This window comes from Phyllopteryx taeniolatus, chromosome 11 (assembly GCF_024500385.1).
Source record: "Phyllopteryx taeniolatus isolate TA_2022b chromosome 11, UOR_Ptae_1.2, whole genome shotgun sequence".
Taxonomy (NCBI): Eukaryota; Metazoa; Chordata; class Actinopteri; order Syngnathiformes; family Syngnathidae; genus Phyllopteryx; species Phyllopteryx taeniolatus.
Window position 1 is genome coordinate 270,633 of NC_084512.1, and position 21,890 is coordinate 292,522.

The following is a 21,890-nucleotide window of genomic DNA, read 5'->3' on the forward strand; positions in this document are numbered from 1 at the left end:
TCAAGTTTATCAGTTTGAACATTAAATATATTGTCTTTATATAGGTTTAACATGATTTGCAAATCATTGTATTCTGTTTTTATTTATGTTTACACAACGTCCCAACTTCATTGGAATTGGAGATGTAAATACCACGAAATAAAAGCTGGAATTATGAACTTTTGTCTCATATTCATCTTCTGATCTGAAACGCAAATGTCTTCAGTATACAACAAAAACAAATGAATTGACCTTGCCGTTCCAATACTTTTGGAGGGGACTGTATCTCTGTATACATTTTAACATGTTCAGTTGTGCTTGCAAATTTCTTGCGGCATACCTTGAAGTTAGCTGAAATAATGCTACGAGTTGGAAGCATTAAAATGTGTCAGAGGAGTCTGGCATAGCAAACATATTGCTCTACTTTTTTCTCCTGTCAGAAAATTAGGCTTTCTTTCTGGTTTTAACAGACATCACGTAATTTCCATTTTTGCTTCCCTTTACTATCCTTTAGAAGATATTTTGAAATGTTACTGATCACCTTTTAAGTTTGCCTGAGTTACAATTTAGATTGGTTAACTCGATATGAGAAATAAGATCCTCGGTGGAGTCAAGGTGACCCATATACTTGTAAAATAGTAGCTCTTAATGGACTAAAGGACAGAGTTTCTGGGAAGTTGACCGCAGGAGGAGGTATGGCCTGAAAGTAGTTGTTACCATCTCTCTGTGGTCAAGGTCGACGAGCATTTCTGTCTGTATAAGACCTTACAGCTCACAGTGCATGTCAGAGCAAAAGAGAGTCAGGAGGTCAAAGGTACTGCCTGAAGAGCTCAGAGACAGAATTGTGGCAAGGCTACAAAAAAAACGTCTGCTGCACAGTGGCCTCAATAATCCTTAAATGGAAGACGTTTGGGATGACCAAAACCCTTCCTAGAGCTGGCCATCCGGCCAAACTGAGCAGTCGGGGGAGAAGAGCCTTGGTAAGAGAGGCAAAGAAGAACCCAAAGATCACTGTGGCTGAGCTCCAGAGATACAGTCGGGAGATGGAAGAAAGTTCTAGAAAGTCAACCATCACTGCAGCCCTCCACCAGTCGGGGCTTTATGGCAGAGTGGATCAACAGAAGCCTCTCCTCAGTGCAAGATACATGAAAGCCTGCTAAAAGTTTGCTAAAATAAAAAAAATAAAAAATAAATAAATAAACACCTGAAGGACTCCAAGATGGTGAGAAATAAGATTTGACTGGTTGCAATCGAAGGAATTATGAATGAAGCCAAGTACAGGGATATCCTGGACATAAACTTTCTCCAGAGTGCTCGGGACCTCTGACTGGGACGAAGTTTCACCTTCCAACAAGACAATTACCCTAACTACATAACTAAAATAACAAAGGAGTGGCTTCAGAACACCTCCGTGACTGTTCTTGAATGGCCCAGCCAGAGCCCTGACTTAAACTCAATTGAGAATCTCTGGAGACCTGAAAATGGCTGTCCACCAACGTTCACCATCCAACCCGACAGAACTGGAGAGGATCTGCAAGGAGGAATGGCAGAGGCTCCCCAAATCCAGGTGTGAAAAACTTGTTGCATCATTCCCAAAAAGACTCACGGCTGTATTCGTTCAAAAGGGTGCTTCTACTAAATACTTAGCAAAGGGTCTGAATACTTATTGTTGTGTGATATTTCAGTTTTTCTTTGTTAATAAATCTGCAAAGATTTCAACAATTCCATTTTTTTTCTATCAATATGGGGTGCTGTGTGTACATTAATGAGGAAAAAAAAAATCAACCTAAATGATTTTAGCAAATGGCAGCAATATAACAAACAGTGAAAAATTTAAGGGGGTCTGAATACTTTCCTTTCCCACTGTAAATGCAAAATAAATCAGCAAAGTAAAGGTAAATCATTTACCTGAAAGCCAGCTCAAAAACTGATCCACCACTATCGCTGCACACTGCAAGTGTTGGGTCATCTGTGAACTAAGAGTATAAAAATAGAAAAAAAATAAGTCCAAACTTTTTGACTGGTCGTGTATACAGTGCCATGAAAATGTATTGGCCACCTTCTCAAATACGTCAGTTTTTTCAGTTTACCCAGTTTAATGTTTAATATCATCAAACAAATGTAAATATCAGACAAAGATAACCCAAGTAAATGTAAAATTCTGTTTTTAAATGGAGGTTTTATTGAGAAAAGGTTATAAAAATAAAAAAAATAAAAATAAAAAAATAAATGAAAAAAATTTAAAGCTACCTGGCTCTGTGCGATAAAGTAATGGACCTCATTGTTAAATCATGAATTAACTGTGGCTAACCACATTTTTGGGTTCATTTTCACTGACCACACCCAAACCTGATTAACTCCAGACCAGTTCAATCAAGAAATTACACAATGAAGTTGGCCAAAAGATCTCAAAATGCTGGACCACTGGATCGCAACGTTATACAACTCACCCAAAGCAACTGTCACCACAAATAGGGTCACATCACGAAGTTTCACTTTACAAAGAAGAACTAGAAAAGGATTAGCAAGATGGCGCCTACCAGTGTGGTCGCCTCGGTAACGTGCTCTCTAGTATTGTCTTTGTTTTTGTGTTTTTCGTCCGTCTTTGGAGACCTTACACGACTCACTTACACAAGGGGAGACCTGCTAACCATCAAGGAGTCTACTCCGGACTTTCTGTCACCAACTTTCGAATATCCGCTCAGTTTTTTCCCCGCGTTACTCACCGGAGCGGCGTCCGCGGTTTTCGGCGCATGGAGACGGAAGCGGCGCCACAGAGGGAAGCGAGCCGGCATTCAGGTGAAACTCCGCAAGAGAGGACACAGATTGGCGTTCCCGTCGATCCACCTCGCGAATGTACGCTCCCTACCCAACAAAATGGACGAGCTTCATCTTCTGTTAAAGACCAGTAAAGACTTCGGACGTTCCGCGGCCATGTGCTTCACGGAGACCTGGCTCTGCGACGCTGTACCTGATGGCGCCGTTATGCTTCCCGGTTTCCACATTCATCGAGCGGACCGCGACATGCAAACATCGGGGAAAACAAAGGGCGGCGGGATATGCCTCTATATCAACGAAAAATGGTGTACGGACGTCACGGTGCTCAGCACACACTGCAGCCCGCATTTGGAGTCGCTATTCTTAAACTGTAAACCATTCTACTCGCCACGTGAGTTCGCATCATTCATCCTGACTGCAGCCTACATCCCGCCTCAAGCTAACACGAACGCCGCATTGCTAACGCTCGCCGATCAAGTCAACGAAATTGAAAAAAAACACCCCGACTCACCCCTCATTATTCTCGGGGACTTTAACAAAGCTAAACTCAACCACGAACTCCCTAAATACAAGCAGCACATCGACTGTCCTACCAGGGAAAATAATACTTTAGACCACTGCTACACTACGGTAAAAAACGCATACCGTGCTATACCTCGTGCAGCCTTGGGCTCGTCTGATCACTGCTTAATTCACTTAATACCGACGTACAGGCAAGAACTTAAATGTGCGAAGCCTACAGTGAAAACAGTGAAAAAGTGGACAAATGAAGCCAAGATGGAACTTCAAAGCTGTTTAGACTGCACAGACTGGAGTGTCTTTGAAAATTCAGCTGGCAGCCTGGATGAATATACGGACACTGTCACATCCTATATCATCCTATATATATATATTTCTGTGAAGAGGTCTGTGTACCAACAAAATCATTTCGCACATTCAACAACAATAAGCCGTGGTTCACTGCTAAACTTAAGCAGCTTCGCCAAGCTAAGGAGGATGCATATCAGAGCGGGGACAGGGCCCTGTATAATCGAGCTAGAAACCAGCTGACCAAAGAAATTAACATTGCAAAGAGGATCTATACAGCAAAGTTGGAAAAAGAGTTTAGCGCAAACGACTCCAAATCAGTCTGGCATGCATTCCAATCGCTGACTAATTACAAGCGACGATCCCCCCAAGCTGAGAACAATGGCACACTAGCCAACGACTTGAATACCTTCTACTGCAGATTTGAAAAGGACAGTTTCACACCACACACCAACCCGGCAGGCCCGGACCACGTGTCCCCATCCTGCCTCAAAGTCTGCGCGGACCAGCTCGCTCCAGTCTTCACTCAGATCTTCAACAGATCTCTGGAACTGTGCGAAGTTCCATCCTGTTTCAAACGCTCCACCATCATCCCAGTCCCCAAGAAACCTGCAATCTCTGGTCTGAATGACTACAGGCCTGTCGCTTTGACATCTGTGGTCATGAAGTCCTTTGAACGTCTTGTGCTGGACCACCTCAAGAGTGTCACAGGTCCCCTGCTGGACCCCCTGCAGTTTGCCTACTAAGCGAACAGATCTGCGGAGGATGCAGTCAACATGGGACTGCACTTCATCCTAGAACACCTCGACAGTGCAGGGACCTACGCGAGGATCCTGTTCGTCGACTTCAGCTCAGCGTTCAACACCCTCATCCCTGAACTCCTTTCATCCAAGCTTCTCCAGCTCAGCGTCTCACCTGCCATCTGCCAGTGGATTTACAGCTTTCTGACGGGCAGGACACAGCAGGTCAGGCTGGGGGAGGCCACCTCCTCCACACACAGCATCAGCACTGGGGCGCCCCAAGGTTGTGTCCTCTCTCCGCTGCTCTTCTCTCTCTACACGAACGACTGCACCTCAGCGAACCCGACTGTCAAACTCCTGAAGTTTGCAGATGACACCACTGTCATCGGCCTCATCAAGGACGGTGACGAGTCTGCATATCGACAGGAAGCGGAGCGGCTGGAGCTGTGGTGCGGCCGACACAACCTGGAGCTGTACACGCTCAAGACTGTAGAGATGATCGTGGACTTCAGGAGGCATCCTTCGCCACAGCTGCCCCTCACGTTGTCCAGCTGCCTTGTGTCAACCGTCGAGACCTTCAAGTTCCTGGGAATTACAATCTCCCAGGACCTGAAGTGGGCGACCAACATCAACTCCGTCCTCAAAAAGGCCCAGCAGAGGATGTACTTCCTGCGGCTTCTGAGAAAGCACGGCCTGCCACCGGAGCTGTTGAGGCAGTTCTACACAGCAGTCATTGAATCAGTACTGTGTTCTTCCATCACAGTCTGGTTTGGTGCTGCTACAAAAAAGGACAAACTCCGACTGCAACGGACAATCAAAACTGCTGAAAGGATTGTCGGTACCCCCCTACCCATCCTTGAGGACTTGCACGCTGCCAGAACTCAGACAAGGGCATGCAAAATCCTCTCGGACCCTCCCCACCCCGGTCACCAGCTCTTCCAGCTCCTTCCCTCAGGTAGGCGCTACCGATCAATGCAAACTAGAACTAGTAGACATTCCAACAGCTTCTTCCCTCTTGCAATCAACTTCTTAAACAGCTAACTTATAATTCCATTACAACAAGCTGGCAATTTTTTGACTTGAGTTCGTTGTCACATTTCTGTGGGGCCAATTATGTATTACTCGTGCACTCACTGTAGTTGTCTCGCCGTGCTGCACTATTTGCATATACTGGCCACTCATGCCAGAGTAGCATCTGCTCCATTTGCACACTGATTGAGGAGTATCTGTAACATTTGCACAACCATTGTCCCAGATTATCGCACTACTCGTCACTTTAAACCGCATACACTCCTTGAAGTCTCAGTGCCCTTTGCACAATGGTCATTGCACCGGACTATTGCGATATTAGCCATTCGAACTGCTCTAAGTGCTAGAGGACTCTGCATCTTTTTGTACAATTGTTTTTTGTCAATGTCTTTATGTCTCCAAAGTGTTCTGTAAATTGACTGTCTGTTGTACTAGAGCGGCTCCAACTACCGGAGACAAATTCCTTGTGTGTTTTGGACATACTTGGCAAATAAAGATGATTCTGATTCTGAACTAGAAAAGGATGCCCTGTCTCACCCCTGCTATTCGCACTATTTATAGAACCACTGGCAATGGCGATATGGCAGACCACTAGTATTAAAGGTATCTGCTCTCCTGTGTCAGAACACAAAATCAATCTATACACAGATATCATCCGTATTTATTCACAAGAACCAAGTCATCACTTCAAACAGTTTTTCACTTCATTAAGACATTTTTGCAATTATCAGAATATGCTATCAATTTGTCAAAAAAAACAATAGTCCCTGTAATGACTAAGTCATGGAATCCATTTTCCGAAACCGCTTGTCCTCACTAGGGGCTGGAGCCTATCCCAGCTGATTCTGGGCCAGAGGTGGGGGTAAACCAGCCAATCGCAGGGCACATATAAACAAACAACAATTCTCACATTTACACCTACGGGCAATTTTGACTCTTCAATTAACCTATTGTGCATGTTTTTGGGATGTGGGAGGAAACCGGAGTACCTGGAGAAAACCCACGCAGGCACGGGGAAAACATGCAAACTCCACACAGACGAGGCTGGATTTTAACCTGAGTCCTCAGAACTCTGAAGCAAATGTGCTAACCGGTCATCCACCGTACTGAAATCCTGCGGACCAAAATCCAAGCTTCCCTATTCCTACAGGGAATAGCAAATATCTCGGCATTAGTAACTCGTAAAAACTTCCAGAGTTAAATAATCTAAATCCCGTACCTCTAGTGGAAGACATTTGTGCCGACTTAAAATGTTGGAACAGCACACCCATCTCACTTCTAGGGCATATACCTGTCGCTACGGTAAAAATTAAAACATTACCTCAAATTAACTCTTTATTTTCAGTAACATTAGTGTTGCATTCGCCTGACTCTGGTACAGGCAGCGAGGGTTCAGTTCCCACTAAGTGATAGTGTGAATGTGAGTGGTTGTCCATGTCTGTATGTGCCCTGCGACTGACTGGTGACCAGTTCAGGGTGTAGTTCGCCTTTCGCCCAAAGTCAGCTGGGATAGGCTCCAGCACCCCGCGACCCAGGATAAGCGGTATTGAGAATGGATGGATGGATGGATGGAGGCAACTTCCTTCAATACATTAAAGAAAGAATAGCAATCCGAAGATTCCTACCACATGTGAATACTTTAGAACTACTCGTTTGTGTTCCGAAAATAGTGGAACTGCTCCAACAAAACAAAAAAGATCATTTCAAAAGTATACAAATAAATCTCAAGTATTAATTTAATACACTTACCAATAGCAAAATAGGGAAAATACCTCTCAGTGTCTAATGACAATGAATACTGGGCACAAATCTGCAGAAATACACGACAACAACAAAAAAGTAATTTACAGCACATCCAGTTTAAAGTACTCGATAGATCACACATTACGCAATAGAGTATGCATAAAATGGGCTATTCAAAATCAAACATATGCACTCATTGTACCGAAAACACACCAAACACTTTTACGCTCTTTGGCATTGTACACCTATACTGCGCTTCTGTGGTCTCCTCAGTTTTGAACTGAAGGATTCCAATTTCTCCTAATCTTTGTCTATTGGGTGACTTAAAAGGTATAGATCTTCCAAATAAACATGCTCAACCAATACTTGTAATTTTAGCAAGCCATAAAAAAAAAAACAATATTGTTAAACTAGATTATAAACTGTGGGGAGGGGAGGGGCTGCCTTGACTAATATGCATGTGCTATGGTGTACATTCACCAATATGTTCCATAGACACATGATAGGCTTGAATTGCTTATGGTGGGACAAGTAAGAATAATACAGGTTCTATTAAGATATCAACTCACAGGTTCTTACAGGTGTTTAGACACTAGAGAAGAATCCCACCGCAGCACTCAAGTAGCAGTGCCTTGTTCCATGTCCCACATCCTGTCCTGCCCTTTTCTGTCCTCTCTCATCTTGTCCCAATGGTTACTTGTTGCATGTCCTCACTGGGTGTCCCCACCATCCACAAATAAGAACACGATTTGACTTGGTCACATTACTTGTAGTCAAATATTGAGACTGTCGAACTACTGATCTGCTGTGGTTCGCACCACTATTCCCCTTGTCCGTTGTGTCCCTCTGTCTATCCCCTAAAACCTCTTCTGTCCGGCTGCATTTTCAATAAACATCAGAATGTTTAAAAAAAAAATAAGCAGAGCAAGTATTTAAAATTTCCCTGCTACACAGCAAAACTGTTCCAGCACAAAAGCCATACAGATCCACCTTTCTGCATGGCCATGAAAATGCTACGAAAAAATGCCATGATCCAAAGAAATTTAAAAACAGATGAGAAATTAAGTTAAGCATTGCAGCCCTATGAGGGGCACAAGCCAGTGTAAACTGTAGGCCGGTCCCAAGCCCAGATAAATGCAGAGGATTTCGTCAGGAAGGGCATCCGGCTTAAAACTTTGCCAAATAAATATGAGCGTTCATCGAAAGAATTCCATACCGGATCGGTCATGGCCCGGTTAACAACGTCCGCCCCCGGCACCATTAACCTGCAGGGCGCCAGTGGAAATTCAGCTACTGTGGGTTGAAGACAGAGAGGTGGAAAGCAGGTTCTTTGACAGAAATAGAAGAGGAAAGCACAGAGCCTAGAATTTAATGTAGGGACTTTGAATGTTGGGACAGGAAAATCTCGGTAGTAGGTTGACATGATGATTAGGAGAAAGGTTGATATATTGTGTGTCCAGGAGACCAGGTGGAAAGGCAGTAAGGCTAGAAGTTAAGGGGCAGGGTTTAAATTATTTTACCATTGTGTAGATGTCTTGGATGTGAAAAGAGTATCAGATCGAGTGATGAGGCTGAAACTTGAAATTGAGGGTGTTATGTATAATGTGATTAGTGGCTATGCTCCAAAGGTAGGATGTGACCTAGAGGTGAAAGAAATTCTGGCAGGAGCTAGATGAAGTAGTTCAGAGCATCCCAGACAGAGAGAGCATCGTGATTGGTGCAGATTGTAATGGGCATGTTGGTGAAGGAAATAGGGGTGATGAAGAAGTAATGGGTAAGTATGGCAAGTACAAAAGCGGAGGTAGTAGCATGCAGATGGATTACATTTTGTGCAGACGATGTAATGTGAAGGAGGTTACTGATTGTAAGATAGTGAGAGGGGAGAGTGTGGCTAGACAGCAATTAGTTATGTTATGGGAAAGAGTAGTGGAGGCTAGACTCAGGACAGAAGTGAGTATTTGCGAGCAACAGTATGGTTTCATGCCTAGAAAGTGTACCACAGATGCATTATTTGCCTTGAGGATGTTGATGGAAAAGTACAGAGAAGGTCAGAAGGAGCTACATTGTGTCTTTGTAGATCTAGAGAAAGCCTATGACAGAGTACCCAGAGAAGAACTGTGGTACTGCATGCGGAAGTCTGGAGTGGCAGAGAAGTATGTTAGAATAATACAGTACATGTATGAGGGCATCAGAACAGTGGTGAGGTGCGCTGTAGGTGTAACAGAGGAGTTTAAGGTGGAGGTGGTGATGGGTTTGCAGTGGTGATGGGTTGGCTGACAGATGAGGTTAGACTGGAATCCCCATGGACCATGATGTTTGCAGATGACATGATCTGCTGTGAAAGCAGGGAGCAGGTGGAGGAATAGTTAGAAAGGTGGAGGCGTGAACTGGAAAGGAGAGGAATGAAGATTAGCCAAAGTAACACAGAATATATGTACATGAATGAGGGGGAAGAAGGGGGAAGAGTGAGGCTACAGGGAGGAGAGATAGCAAGGGTGGAGGACTTTAAATAATTGGGGTCAACAGTCCAGAGCAATGGTGAGTGTGATAAGGAAGTGTAGAAACCGGTCCAAGCAGGTTGGAACGGTGGAGGAAGGTGTTAGATGTGTTATGTGACAGAAGAGTCCCTGCTAGGATGAAGGGCAAAGGTTATAAAACAGTGGTGAGGCCAGCCATGATGTAAGGATTAGAGATAATGGCAGTGAAGAGACAACAGGAAGCAGAACTGGAGGTGGCAGGTGGCTCTTTTACAGAAAATCCTGAAGGAAAATATTCGGCCATCGGTTCGTGACTTCAAGCTGAAGCGCACTTAGGTTCTGCAGGAGAACAACGATCCAAAACACACTAGCAAGACAACTTCTGAATGGCTTTTAAAAATAAATATAATTTTTTAAAAAGTGGCCTCGTCAAAGTACAGACTTGAATTTGATTAAAATGTTGTGGCATGACCTTAAAAAGGCAGTTCACGCTCGAAAACCCTCCAGTGTTGCTCTATTTAAAAAATTATGCAAGGAAGAGTGGGGCAAAATACAGTGGGGCAAACAAGTATTTAGTCAGCCACCAATTGTGCAACTTCTCCCACTTAAAAAGGAGAGAGAGGGCTGTAATTTTCATCATAGGTATACGTCAACTATGAGAAACAAAATGAGGAAAAAAAATAAAAAATACAGAAAATCACAGTCTGATTGTTTAGAATTTATCAGCAAATTATGCTGGAAAATAAGTATTTGGTCAACAACAAAAGTTCATCAATACTTTGCTATACTGTATCCCCTTTGTTGGCAATGACAGAGGTCAAAGGTTTTCTGTAAGTCTTCACAAGGTTTTGACACACTGTTGCTGGAATTTTGGCTCATTCCTCCATGCAGATCTCCTCTAAAGCAGTAATGTTTTGGGGCTGTCGCTGGGGAACACAGACTTTCAACTCCCTCCAAATACGTTCCATGGTGTTGAGATCTGGAGACTGGCTAGGCCAGTCCAGGACTTTGAAATACTTCTTACGAAGCCACTCCTTCGTTGCCCGGGTGGTGTGTCAGGAAGTTTTCACTCAAAATCTCACAATACACGGCCCCATTCATTCTTTCATTTACACCGATCAGTCGTCGTGGTCCTTTTGCAGAAAAACAGCCCGAATGGTTTACAGTAGGTCTGGTGTTCTTTGGATGCAACTCAGCATTCTTTTCTCCCCCAAACTAGTTGAGTTTTTACAAAAAAAGTTCCATTTTGGTTTCATCTGACATTCTCCCAATCCCCTTCTGGATCATCCAAATGCTCTCTAGCAAACTTCAGACGGGCCTGGACATATACTGGCTTAAACAGGGGGACACGTCTGGCACTGCAGGATTTGAGTCCCTGGCGGCGTAGTGTGTTACTGATGGTAGCCTTTGTTACTTTAGTCCCAGCTCTCTACAGATAATTCACTAGGTCCCCCCCGTGTGGTTCTGGGATTTTTGCTCACCGTTCTTGTGATCATTTTGACCCCACAGGGTGAGATCTTGCGTGGAGCCCCAGATCGAGGGAGATTATCAGTGGTCTTGTATGTCTTCCATTTTCTAATAATTGCTCCCACAGTTGATTTCTTCACACCAAGATGCTTACCTATTGCAGATTCAGTCTTACCAGCCTGGTGGAGGTCTACAATTTTGCTTCCGGTGTCCTTTGACAGCTCTTTGGTCTTGGCCATAGTGGAGTTTGGAGTGTGACTTGTGGACAGGTGTCTTTTATACAAACAGTTCAAACAGGTGTCATTAATACAGGTAAGGATTGGAGGACAGAGAAGAAGTTATAGGTCTGTGAGAGCCAGAAATCTTGCTTGTTTGTAGGTGACCAAATACTTATGTTCCAACCATAATTTGCTAATAAATTCTTTAAAAATCAGACAGTGATTTTCTGGATTTGTTTTTCTCCTCATTTTGTCTCTCATATGTGAGGTAGACCTAAGATGAAAATTACAGGCCTCTCTCATCTTTTTAAGTGGCAGAACATGCACAATTGGTGGCTGACTCAATACTTTTTTGCCCCACTGTATCTCTACAGAGATGTGAAAGACTCTTTGCCAGTTATAGAAAATGCTTGAGGATGGCTCAACCAGTTATTAGGTTTAGGGGGCCATTATTATTATTATTTTTAATTTATTTTATTTATTTATTTTACACAGGGCTAGGTAGCTTTGAATATTTTTTTTCCTTCAAGACCCCCGAAAGAGACAAAAAATTGTCTTGGAAATTTGGCACATCACAGCAAGGACTTTTGTTAACTAGCCAGACAATGAATGAATGGATAAAATAAAATTGCAAAGTATGTGAAATCAAGTTTCACAATGGTCAAGAAATTAGATATTTCAACTTCCAGACCCTGTGGGGGTGTCACTGTGAGCTCTGAAGATCCCGCCTCCACCGGTCAATCAAAGAGAAATGAACTGACGTCCGGCAACGCTGCCTCATAACACAATGTGCCAGATGCAAGACACATCACCTAAATAACACAAAATACATTACACTACAGGGAAGTAGTATTTTTTCGAGTTGTGGGCATAGTTTCATGGCCAATTGCACGCTATATTGGTAGAACTGGGTATATGAACAAGTGGGAATTGGGGGGCGAGGAGCCCCCGCGTCTTGCAGCAGGCAACTGTGAGGCTGATGGCCGCCCATAACGCTGCTCCAGCGGCTTCTCTAACTGCTGTCCGACTTGCAATGGGCTTGGTTTGCCGCTGGCTTACGACAATGCGCAAGACACGTCGCCCCAAATAAACACAAAACACATTACACTTCAGGGAAGATTTATTTTTTAAAATTGTGGGCATAGTTTCATGGCGACTTGCACGCTATACTGGTAGAAGTGTGTTTATGACCAAGAATGTTGCAATTCCGCTGAATGGCCACTGCATAGAATAAGGGCACTTGCTGCATTGTCATCTGATCCCAGGGACGTTACGACGATACTTTTTAGCCCTGCCCACAAAATTAGGAACATTTAGAAGGTTTTAAGAGAGTTTTAAGCGATCTCTCAACAATTCAGTACGATATTGTTCTCAGTCTTTACACAGGTTTTCAGCACTTCAAACATTGAATGTATTTAGAAGAAGAAAAAAAACACATTTACACTAGGGTCTTTAATAAATAAAATGATTTAAAAACTGCATTTATGTTCACTTGGGTTATCTTTGATATTTACATTTGTTTAATGATCTTAGACAAAGTGGGGAAACTGTACAAAAAAAATGAGAATTTGAGAAGGGGGCAAATACTGTTTCATGGCACTGTATATGGCTAATATCTTGTGCAAAGCTTTTGAACAGTACATCCACATTTGAATGTATTTAAGGATGTGCAGTTGAAATGAATTTCAGGCAAATCTCATCTTAGACTTACAATTGTATAAACATTTAATTATCTGCTTGCAGGGGATGTGTGTTGTGACTTACCTTTACATGCAGAATTGCTGTCCCTGGAGGATGTGCGTCAGTGATAGTTCTCAGAAGTTTCCCATTGGCAAGATCCCACATGGTCATCTGATCATGAAGAACATAATTATTGTCACGCTCTAAGTGTGGATCATATAAAACATGTCAAACAGATGTCTCAGGTAAATATCTGTCAGGCAATTCAGCTGCAACTATTCTAGCCCCCCCCCCTCCAACAAAAAAGTACCACTATGATCTTTGATCACAGCTACCTAACGCATCATATGTCATAATATGTTTGTGTCTGTTCACAGAAGCAATTCCTGAGTGTGGTCAAGAAACAAAACCTAGCTAGGATCTGACTGTCAGGTTTGTGTGTGTTGCGATTCTTAGTGTCTCCCTGCCTTGTGCACACTTTCTCCTCAGTGCATCTTCCCCACCTATGCCTTGTTTACCCCAATTACCCCATGTATATAACCTTGTACCTTATTGTCACATTCCACCACTCCGAGTTCGACATCCCTGCCTCACAGTAAGCCTTGACCCAGTTTTTGATTACTCACCTTGCCTGTTACCTCACGCTTTTTGTATACTGTTGCCTTATCTGACTGCCCACCTATGTACCAAGCTTGCCTGTTTATTAAACTACTCTTTTGGGACTGTCGTTTGTGTACTGGAGTCGTGCATGTGGGTCCTGTCCGTTGTTCCGTTCATGACTGAACGAAATGACGCCCACCTGGACCCAGCAGACTCAGACCCGGTGCATAGTGCTCTCCAAGCGCAGGGCCAACGACTCGGCAGCAAGATGAGCAGCTTGCTGCTTTCCACTTGCATCTAAGAGGACTGAGCGTCAGGACTCGATGAGACAGGTGGCCTCAGAGTTTGAAGTTTTAATGAATGCTGTCCAGAAGAAGGAATCAGCAGTCACAGCACCTGATGCAACCACAGTACCACTTCCGTGTGAACCAGTCACTACTCCGCAACATGTGCCTCTGCAGCGGTTTGCCCACAGTTCTCCCATCATGAGAAGTTCTCTGGGGATTCCGGGATCATCAGAATCAGAATCCTCTGTATTTGCCAAGTATGTCTAAAACACACATGGAGCCACTCTAGTGGCAACAGACAGACACAGTATTCAAGTTACCATTTTTGAGTCTAATTTTAGAACAACTGTTCTTTTCTACCAATTAAATTGTTTCGTAAATTGAAACAATATTTTTTTAAATTTTAATCTGGGTTTAGGATGAACCACAGTACCGAGACAGCCCTTTTAAAATGTTTTAAATGAAGTAAATAATAATCAAGTATATTGCTGACTCACAAAAGCTCACAGTTCTGGTTCTACTAGATCTCAACGCAGTCTTTGATATAGTAAATCACAACATTTCTTTAAAAAGACAAAAGCTGGTCGGCCACTCTGGTACTGTTGTAATTCGATCAAAGTTTCTTTGTAAGTATGGATCCACATTTCTCTAGAACACAAAATTAAGTGTGGGGTGCCACAGGGGTACATTTTAGCTCAAATTCCTTTTAATCTATGTATGGTTCCCCTTGGGTACGTCATCAGGAGGCACTGCATCAGTTTCCACAGTTACGCAGATGACACAGCTGCACATCGCAGTGTCTCCTGGTGACACAGGGCCAATTGATACCCTTAACTACTGTCATGTAATGTTAGATATTAAATCAAGGATGGCAGTGAATTTCCTACAGCTCAACCAAGACAAAACAGAGGTTTCAGTTATTGGTCCTAAACGCAAGAGAGAAAAACTTTTATCAAAGCTACAAGATTTTAAACCATCACAATGTGTAAAGAACTTGGGCGTTATTTTTGACTCAGAGATTTTATGTTATTCTACACAAAGAATGCAACCAAGATAGATTTTTATCATCTTAAAAATAAAGCCAGAGTTTGCCTGTTTCTCTCTCAGGTTAACACAGAGGTGCTAATGTATGCTTTTATCTCCTGTCATTTCGACTAATGCAATGCCATGCTCTCTGGTCTTCCATAAAAAGACTCTCTCTAATGTACAACTACTTCAGAACTCAGCTTCTTGTCTGCTGACAAAGACCAGAGGGCGAGGAAACATTACAGTGGTTTTAAGATCGCTGCATTGGCTCCCAGTGTCTTAACGGTCTTGGGTGATTGGTTAAATGCAGAGAACAAATTTCGTGTACATGCATGCATGTTCATGACAATAAAAGGTGATTCTTCTTCTTCTCTTCTTCTTCTTCTTCTATGGCCCGTATCATTGAAATCGCCTGCCAGAGGACATAAGGTCTGTTGATGCTTTTAAAAGAAGGCTCAAGACTTACTTATTTGTTTTCACTTTTTACTGAGTTCTTATTTACTTAGTTTATTTATTATTTATTCATTACTTTTGTTAGCTTTATCTTATTTTATTGTATTTCTGAGTGTCTCTCAGTTTTTTATTCTATCCTATTGTCTTTTAGTCTTCTTAACCTTTTAAGTTTAAATCCAGTGTCTCCTCATGGGAGCCTCCACGCTGGGAGGTAGGATGCCATTCTGCAGTTTCCCCGTGGCCCGGGGGGCTCTGCACGATGTGGTCATGGTGCTCTTTGCAGCGGCATCTCTCAGTGTGGATGGCTCCCCCAGGTTTGCCTTTCCTCACCTGGATCCTCAGTGCCTTGCCATGTATATAAAACAAACAATCTGTGCTATGTGCGTGTATGTGCGCGTTTGGATGTTCATGTGGGTGTGTTTTGCGTTTAAATGTGGGGGTGGGAGTGGTGGGTATACTTCTTGCATTGTATACTTCCTTATTGTTGTCGGTTTTAATTTCTGTAAAGCACCGCGTGTTGCATTTTAATGTATGAAGAGTGATATATCAATATTTGATTTGAAGCGTTGCATACTCAGTCAAAATGGCAGTGCCCGTTAACACCACATGGACACTAAAGGTAAACAATGAAATATTGTGTGCGTGTTTAAGAAAATTCGGCGTGGCATCAGTTGAAACTCTCGTCAGAATTAAGTAAATAGTATGTTGTGTTTATAACGTTTTTATTCGAATAAGAAAATTTGTATTCATTATTTTTGGGGAGCTCGAGAATTGACTCGATTTACGAACGACTCGTTAGTAGCTTTACTAAGTACCAATACCACTAGTACTTTTGATATATAAAACGCCAACACAATGACAGATACAAATGAACAAAGAACTACTTTTCTGACACACATGATGATTCACTGATGTGTCAAACCTCCGCAGTGTAGCACAACCACTGGCAAGCAGGACTTACGCAAGATCAGAATTTTTTTTGCCTTAAGTATGGTGGCTGGTATCAGAAGCCTTCACCTTGATACAGATGGCCGATACCTTGAAATAACGCCGGTATCAGCCCGATACCGATACCTGGTATCAGTACTCGCCCATCCCTACTTTGAATGTCTTTTCATGGTAAATGAGAGATGTTTTCCTCTGTAGTGCATGTCAAGAAATACTATATACAGTGGGACCTTGACTTCAATTTAGAAGTTTTTCCTTTTTTCTCGATTGTTATTACTTTTTTAAACCTGTCGTGTTCAGCTGCATGGTCATGCAGAATGGTGGATCCTGGTGGCAAGTTCCAGGAGTCAAGCCATGCGACATGAATAACCACCTCCCACCCTATTACTAAGGTGACAGAGTCCCCAACCGGCAACCCTGAACCGTGATCATATGTGGTCGGGTATCATGCATTAAAATTGGGGAGACTGGTGGAGGTGAGGAAAGACGGACACAGGGCAATTATGACCCGCATCCCGTCACCTCCACCCAGACCAACCAGCTCCCTAAAAGATGTGTGAATGTATGTGATGCATTAAAAATCAGTGGGGGAAAGGCATGACGGGCCACAGAACAGGCCGGAGAGCCGGAACATCTGGCCGAGTGTCCTCCCTAGCCCGAAACTGCACTCACCCCACCAACAGGTGTATAATGCATTAACACCGGAGGACTGGCCGGGCAAAGAAGGGGAGCGACTGGACCGGAGACTAGCACAGATGTGCCAGGGCCCGGTCTGGCATCAGTATCATCATGTCTCGCGCCAGCCCCTCAGAGGATTCTGAATGAGATGTGAATGTGCGAAATATGTACAGTGAAGGAGATAAAAATGTGCAGTGTGTGTGAAGTAAGATGCTTGACTCCTTTGGGCCTGGCCCAGCCACCTGGAAGACACCAGAGAAAAGGGGGGCAGTAAAATCCACTTTGTTCCCATGTGCTGAAGTAAAGGGCCAATTTGTTAATCTCAAAATCGGGATTATACCAGACTGGGGAGAAATGTTACAGTGCTGACTGAGTGTGGTTTCTAGACGTTTTCCACCAAACTGTGCAGTGACTGCAATAGATAGAAAGGACTAGATTCCTAAAACAATCGTGGCGTTCGAGACCTGTGCTGACAAATAGGAGGTCTGAAAGTTTGGTACTATTGCAGTCTATCTGTTCTAGTTCCAGCCAAGGTTGTTGTTCAACATTTGAATATAACCACTTGAGGTACTGTATTTGGCCAGCTAAGTGATATTGTTTGAAGTTGGGTGAGTCCCCTTTCTGGTTCATTTTTCTGAAGGGTGGAGAGCCTAATTCTATTTTTCTTATTTTTAGAGTAGAAAATTAAAATGGGTTTTTGGAACCACTTTAACAGGGGTTGGAATGGGATCGTTGAAAATAAATAATTTGAGGTAACGTTTTCATTTTTACCGTAACTATATGCCCTGTAAGTGATACAGTCCATCCATCCATCCATCCATTTTCTACCGCTTATCCGGGTCGGGTCGCAGGTGCTGTAGCTTTAGCAGGGACGCCCAGACTTCCCTCTCCCCAGCCACTTCATACAGCTCTTCCGGGGGGGATTCCGAGGCGTTCCCAGGCCAGCCGAAGGACGTAGTCTCTCCAGCGTGTCCTGGGTCGTCCCCGGGGCCTCGTCCCAGTGGGACGTGCCCGGAACACCTCACCAGGGAGGCGTCCAGGAGGCATCCGAATCAGATGCCCCAGCCACCTCATCTGGCTCCTCTCAATGAGGAGGAGCAGCGGTTCTTTCGGTCACGACCCACAGCTCATGACCATAGGTGAGGGGAGGAACGAAGATCGACCGATAAATTGAGAGCTTCGCCTTTCGGCTTAGCTCCTTCTTTACCACAACGGACCAACACAAAGTCTGCATCACTGCAGACGATGCACCGATCTGCCTGTCGATCTCCCGTTCCATTCTTCCCTCACTCGTGAACAAGACCCCAAGATACTTGAACTCCTCCACTTGGGTCAGGATCTCATCCCCGACCTGGAGAGAGCATGTCACCCTTTTCAGACTGAGGACCATGGTCTCATATTTGGAGGTGCTGATTCTCATCCCAGCCGCTTCACACTCTGCTGCGAACTGCTCCAGTGAGAGTTGGAGCTCACGGCTTGATGAAGCAGAGAGCAAAAAGCAGAGATGCAATACTGAGGCCACCAAACCGGACCCCCTCTACGCCTCGGCTGCCCCTAGAAATTCTGTCCATAAAAGTTATGAACAGAATCAGCGACAAAGGGCAGCCTTGGCGCAGTCCAACCCTCACCGGGAACGAGTACGACTTACTGCCGGATATGCGGACCAAACTCTGACTCCGGTCGTACAGGGACCGAACAGCCCGTATCAGGGGGTTTGGTACCCCATACTCCCGAAGCACCCTCCACAGGACTCCCCGAGGGACACGGTCGAACGCCTTCTCCAAGTCCACAAAACACATGTAGACTGGTTAGGCGAACTCCCATGCACCCTCGAGGGCCCTGCCGATGGTGTAGAGCTGGTCCACTCTTCCACGGCCAGGACGAAAACCACACTGCTCCACCTGAATCTGAGATTCGACTTCCCGACAGACCCACCCCTGAATAGACCTTACCAGGGAGGCTGAGCAGTGTGATCCCCCTGGAGTTGGAACACACCCTCCGGTCCCCCTTCTTAAAAAGGGGGACCACCACTCCAGTCTGCCAATCCAGAGGCACTGTCCCCGATGTCCACGGGATGTTGCAGAGGCATGTCAACCAGGACAGCCCCACAACATCCTGAGCCTTTAGGAACTCTGGGCAAATCTCATCCACCCCCGGGGCCTTGCCACAGAGGAGCCTTTTAACTATCTCGGTGACCTCAAACCCAGAGATAGGAGAGCCCGCCTCAGAGAACCCACACTCTGCTTCCTCATGGGGAGGCGTGTCGGTGGAATTGAGGAGGTCTTCGAAGTATTCTCCCCACCGACTCACAACGTCCCGAGTCGAGGTCAGCAGCGCCCCATCCCCACTATACACAGTGTTGGTGGTGCACTGCTTTCCTCTACTGAGACGTCAGATGGTGGACCAGAATTTCCTCGAAGCCGTCCGGAAATCTTTCTCCATGGCCTCACCGAACTCCTCCCATACCAGAGTTTTTGCTTCAGCGACCACCAGAGCTGCATTCCGCTTGGCCAGCCGGTACCCATCAGCTGCCCCAGGAGTCCCACAGGCCAAAAAGGCCCAATAAGACTCCTTCAGCTTGACGGCATCCCTCACCGTTGGTGTCCACCAACGGGTTCGGGGATTGCCGCCACGACAGGCACCGACCACCTTACGGCCACAGCTCCGGTCGGCCGCCGCAGCAATGGAGGCGTGGAACATGGTCCACTCGGACTCGATGTACCCCGCCTCCCCCGGAACATGAGCAAAGTTCTGTCGGAGGTGGGAGTTGAAACTCGTTGGTTCCCAGCAGACCCTCACAATACGTTTGGGCCTGCCACGTCGGACCGGCATCTTCCCCCACCATCGGAGCCAACTCACCACCAGGTGGTGATCAGTTGACAGCTCTCTTTACCCGAGTGTCCAAGACATGCGGCCGCAAGTCCGATGACACGACCACAAAGTCGATCATCGAACTGCGACCTAGGGTGTCCTGGTGCCAAGCGCACGTGTGGACACCTGTTAGATAAATTGTAGAAGTTATCATTTATTTGCTTAGCTTGCATTAGTATAATGGACAATTTTAGATGTCTCGCCTTCAAAAAGAAGACTCAGCATCATCCGATGGAAGGGCGCCTGAACCAAGGACGTGATCGGATGTGGTCGGGTCGTGACAGGTGTTGGTTCAATATTATGTGTTGTGACTTATTACTTAGAACACTATGTCTGGAAAAAACCCTCTTATAATCAAATATTTTGTGTTGTGTCTTATTGCTTAGAACATTATGATTTGTAAATCCCTCCTATTTCAAATAAAAGCAGGAGCGAGGGGGGGGGATTGTTTAGAGCGTGTTGAGAGGCTGTGATCTGAACAATCTCCCATACGCCCTCCTCATGAGAAAAAGAAACCAGCGTCTTCATTCCTTTTGTGTCTATTTTTTATAATGTTGGGTAAGATAAATCCAACATTAAATTGGTCCTTCGAGCCGGATGTCAACACACCCGAGGATTCCAGTTGTGGAGCCGACTTCCAGTTAAGAGACCGTGGCCACGGCAAGTAAGACCCTTTTACGGGACTGGTCTTCGTCCTCCTCAACTGGGATCTGAAGGTTGACGACAATCCACAGGATTGAAGACGAGTGGTGAGTTAAATTTAAAAAAATTTTGGGGAAAAAAGGATTAAAGAGTGAGTGAATTGCGCGACGAAGAAGTCTGCGGCAGAACAAACCTTGTGTAATACTAGTCACTGGCAAGTAGTCAGATGGACAACGGAATCCGATAAAATCCGTGGGGACGGCGGGGTCCTGTACGTACTTAAATTCCGTATTTCTGTGTTTCTGTGTTTCCGTGTTTTCGTGTGTTTATAAAAACGTTATTAATATCGTGTGTATGTGTAAAAGTATGAATGTATAAGACGGGATTGTAAGTGACAACTGAGTTTGGAAGCAAAGGCAAGAATTCTCCGCCCCAATTAGGGTAGAAGCTTGAGAATTACCAAAACTCAGACATTTATTGTCACCCTGTCATTTTTGAATAAAGTCAGTATTTAGGTCACTCTAGGTGCAAATGAACTGACTTCCAAATTCACAAAAATGGGAATAAATAACAGTAAACCGGATCAAAAAATAGACCTAACGTGTAAAGATTGGAAATATGTTCAACTACAAAACCATTTCAAAATAGAAGATTTAAACACGTGGATAACCAAATACGGTTTCGCTGGCCAGCTAAATTCGCAAAAAATAGTTCAACTTCAAAACGAAATAAAGTGTCGACACAAAAATTATATATCACAAATACAAAAAGATGGATTTGACGACTTACTCTTCTGGTTAAACTGGACTAATGAGGATGTGAAAAAGGCCGTAGCCGGCATCACACCTTATCAACAACAGTTAAAAAATGCTTTACATGCGAATTCGAAAGAACACATTAACAGATGGGTAGATAAACATTGGATAAACCTAGCAACTGGCCCTCTGGAGGAATATGTTAATCATGCCCTCCACGCAGAAAGAGTGTTAGACAAAAAACAAAAAGAGAAGATAGATGTCTTCCTCGACGAAGAAGCAGAAATATACTATCAAGGCAGAGAGAGAGATAATTTTAGAGGACACGGCAGAGACCGTGGGAGAGTAAGATATGGTAGAAATCGAAATTATTATGATAATACCATCTGTTGGTGCTGTGGAAACAAAGGCCACATTGCACGTGAATGCCCTAAAAAAGAAAAAAAGAAAAATAAAAGAGAATACGGACAAACTACTGCATGACTAGGCCAGCCTGCTTCCCAACTCAACAAATCCTCTTGTGTAAACATTACAGAGAATGAGGAGGTGGATTTCAATTTACAGGACATTCTGAGTTTGGACACTGAAAAACCTGAAATAACCTTGTAGAATGCCCATTTTCGAAGTCCCGGAGTGCCCTGTGAATTTGTTGGGAAGAGACGGCTTATTCCAACTAGGACTTGTACTCAAACATGAATTAAACATAAATTAA

General features: G+C 44.3%; 1 protein-coding gene across 16 annotated transcripts in view; it reads right to left on the reverse strand.

Moving 5' to 3' along the window:
* vps8 (VPS8 subunit of CORVET complex) overlaps positions 1–21,890 on the reverse strand; it is a 280,747-nt gene that overhangs the window by 203,765 nt on the left and 55,092 nt on the right. For 15 of the 16 annotated variants that reach the window (XM_061788861.1, XM_061788865.1, XM_061788864.1 and 12 more), the window contains 2 exons: positions 13,003–13,089; positions 1,888–1,955 (listed from right to left, as the gene is read on the reverse strand). In XM_061788861.1, the coding sequence (XP_061644845.1) occupies positions 1,888–1,955; positions 13,003–13,089 (155 nt within the window). Of the gene's footprint in view, positions 1–1,887; positions 1,956–13,002; positions 13,090–21,890 lie in introns of those variants that run through there. The other variant, XM_061788873.1, reaches the window with a different exon arrangement.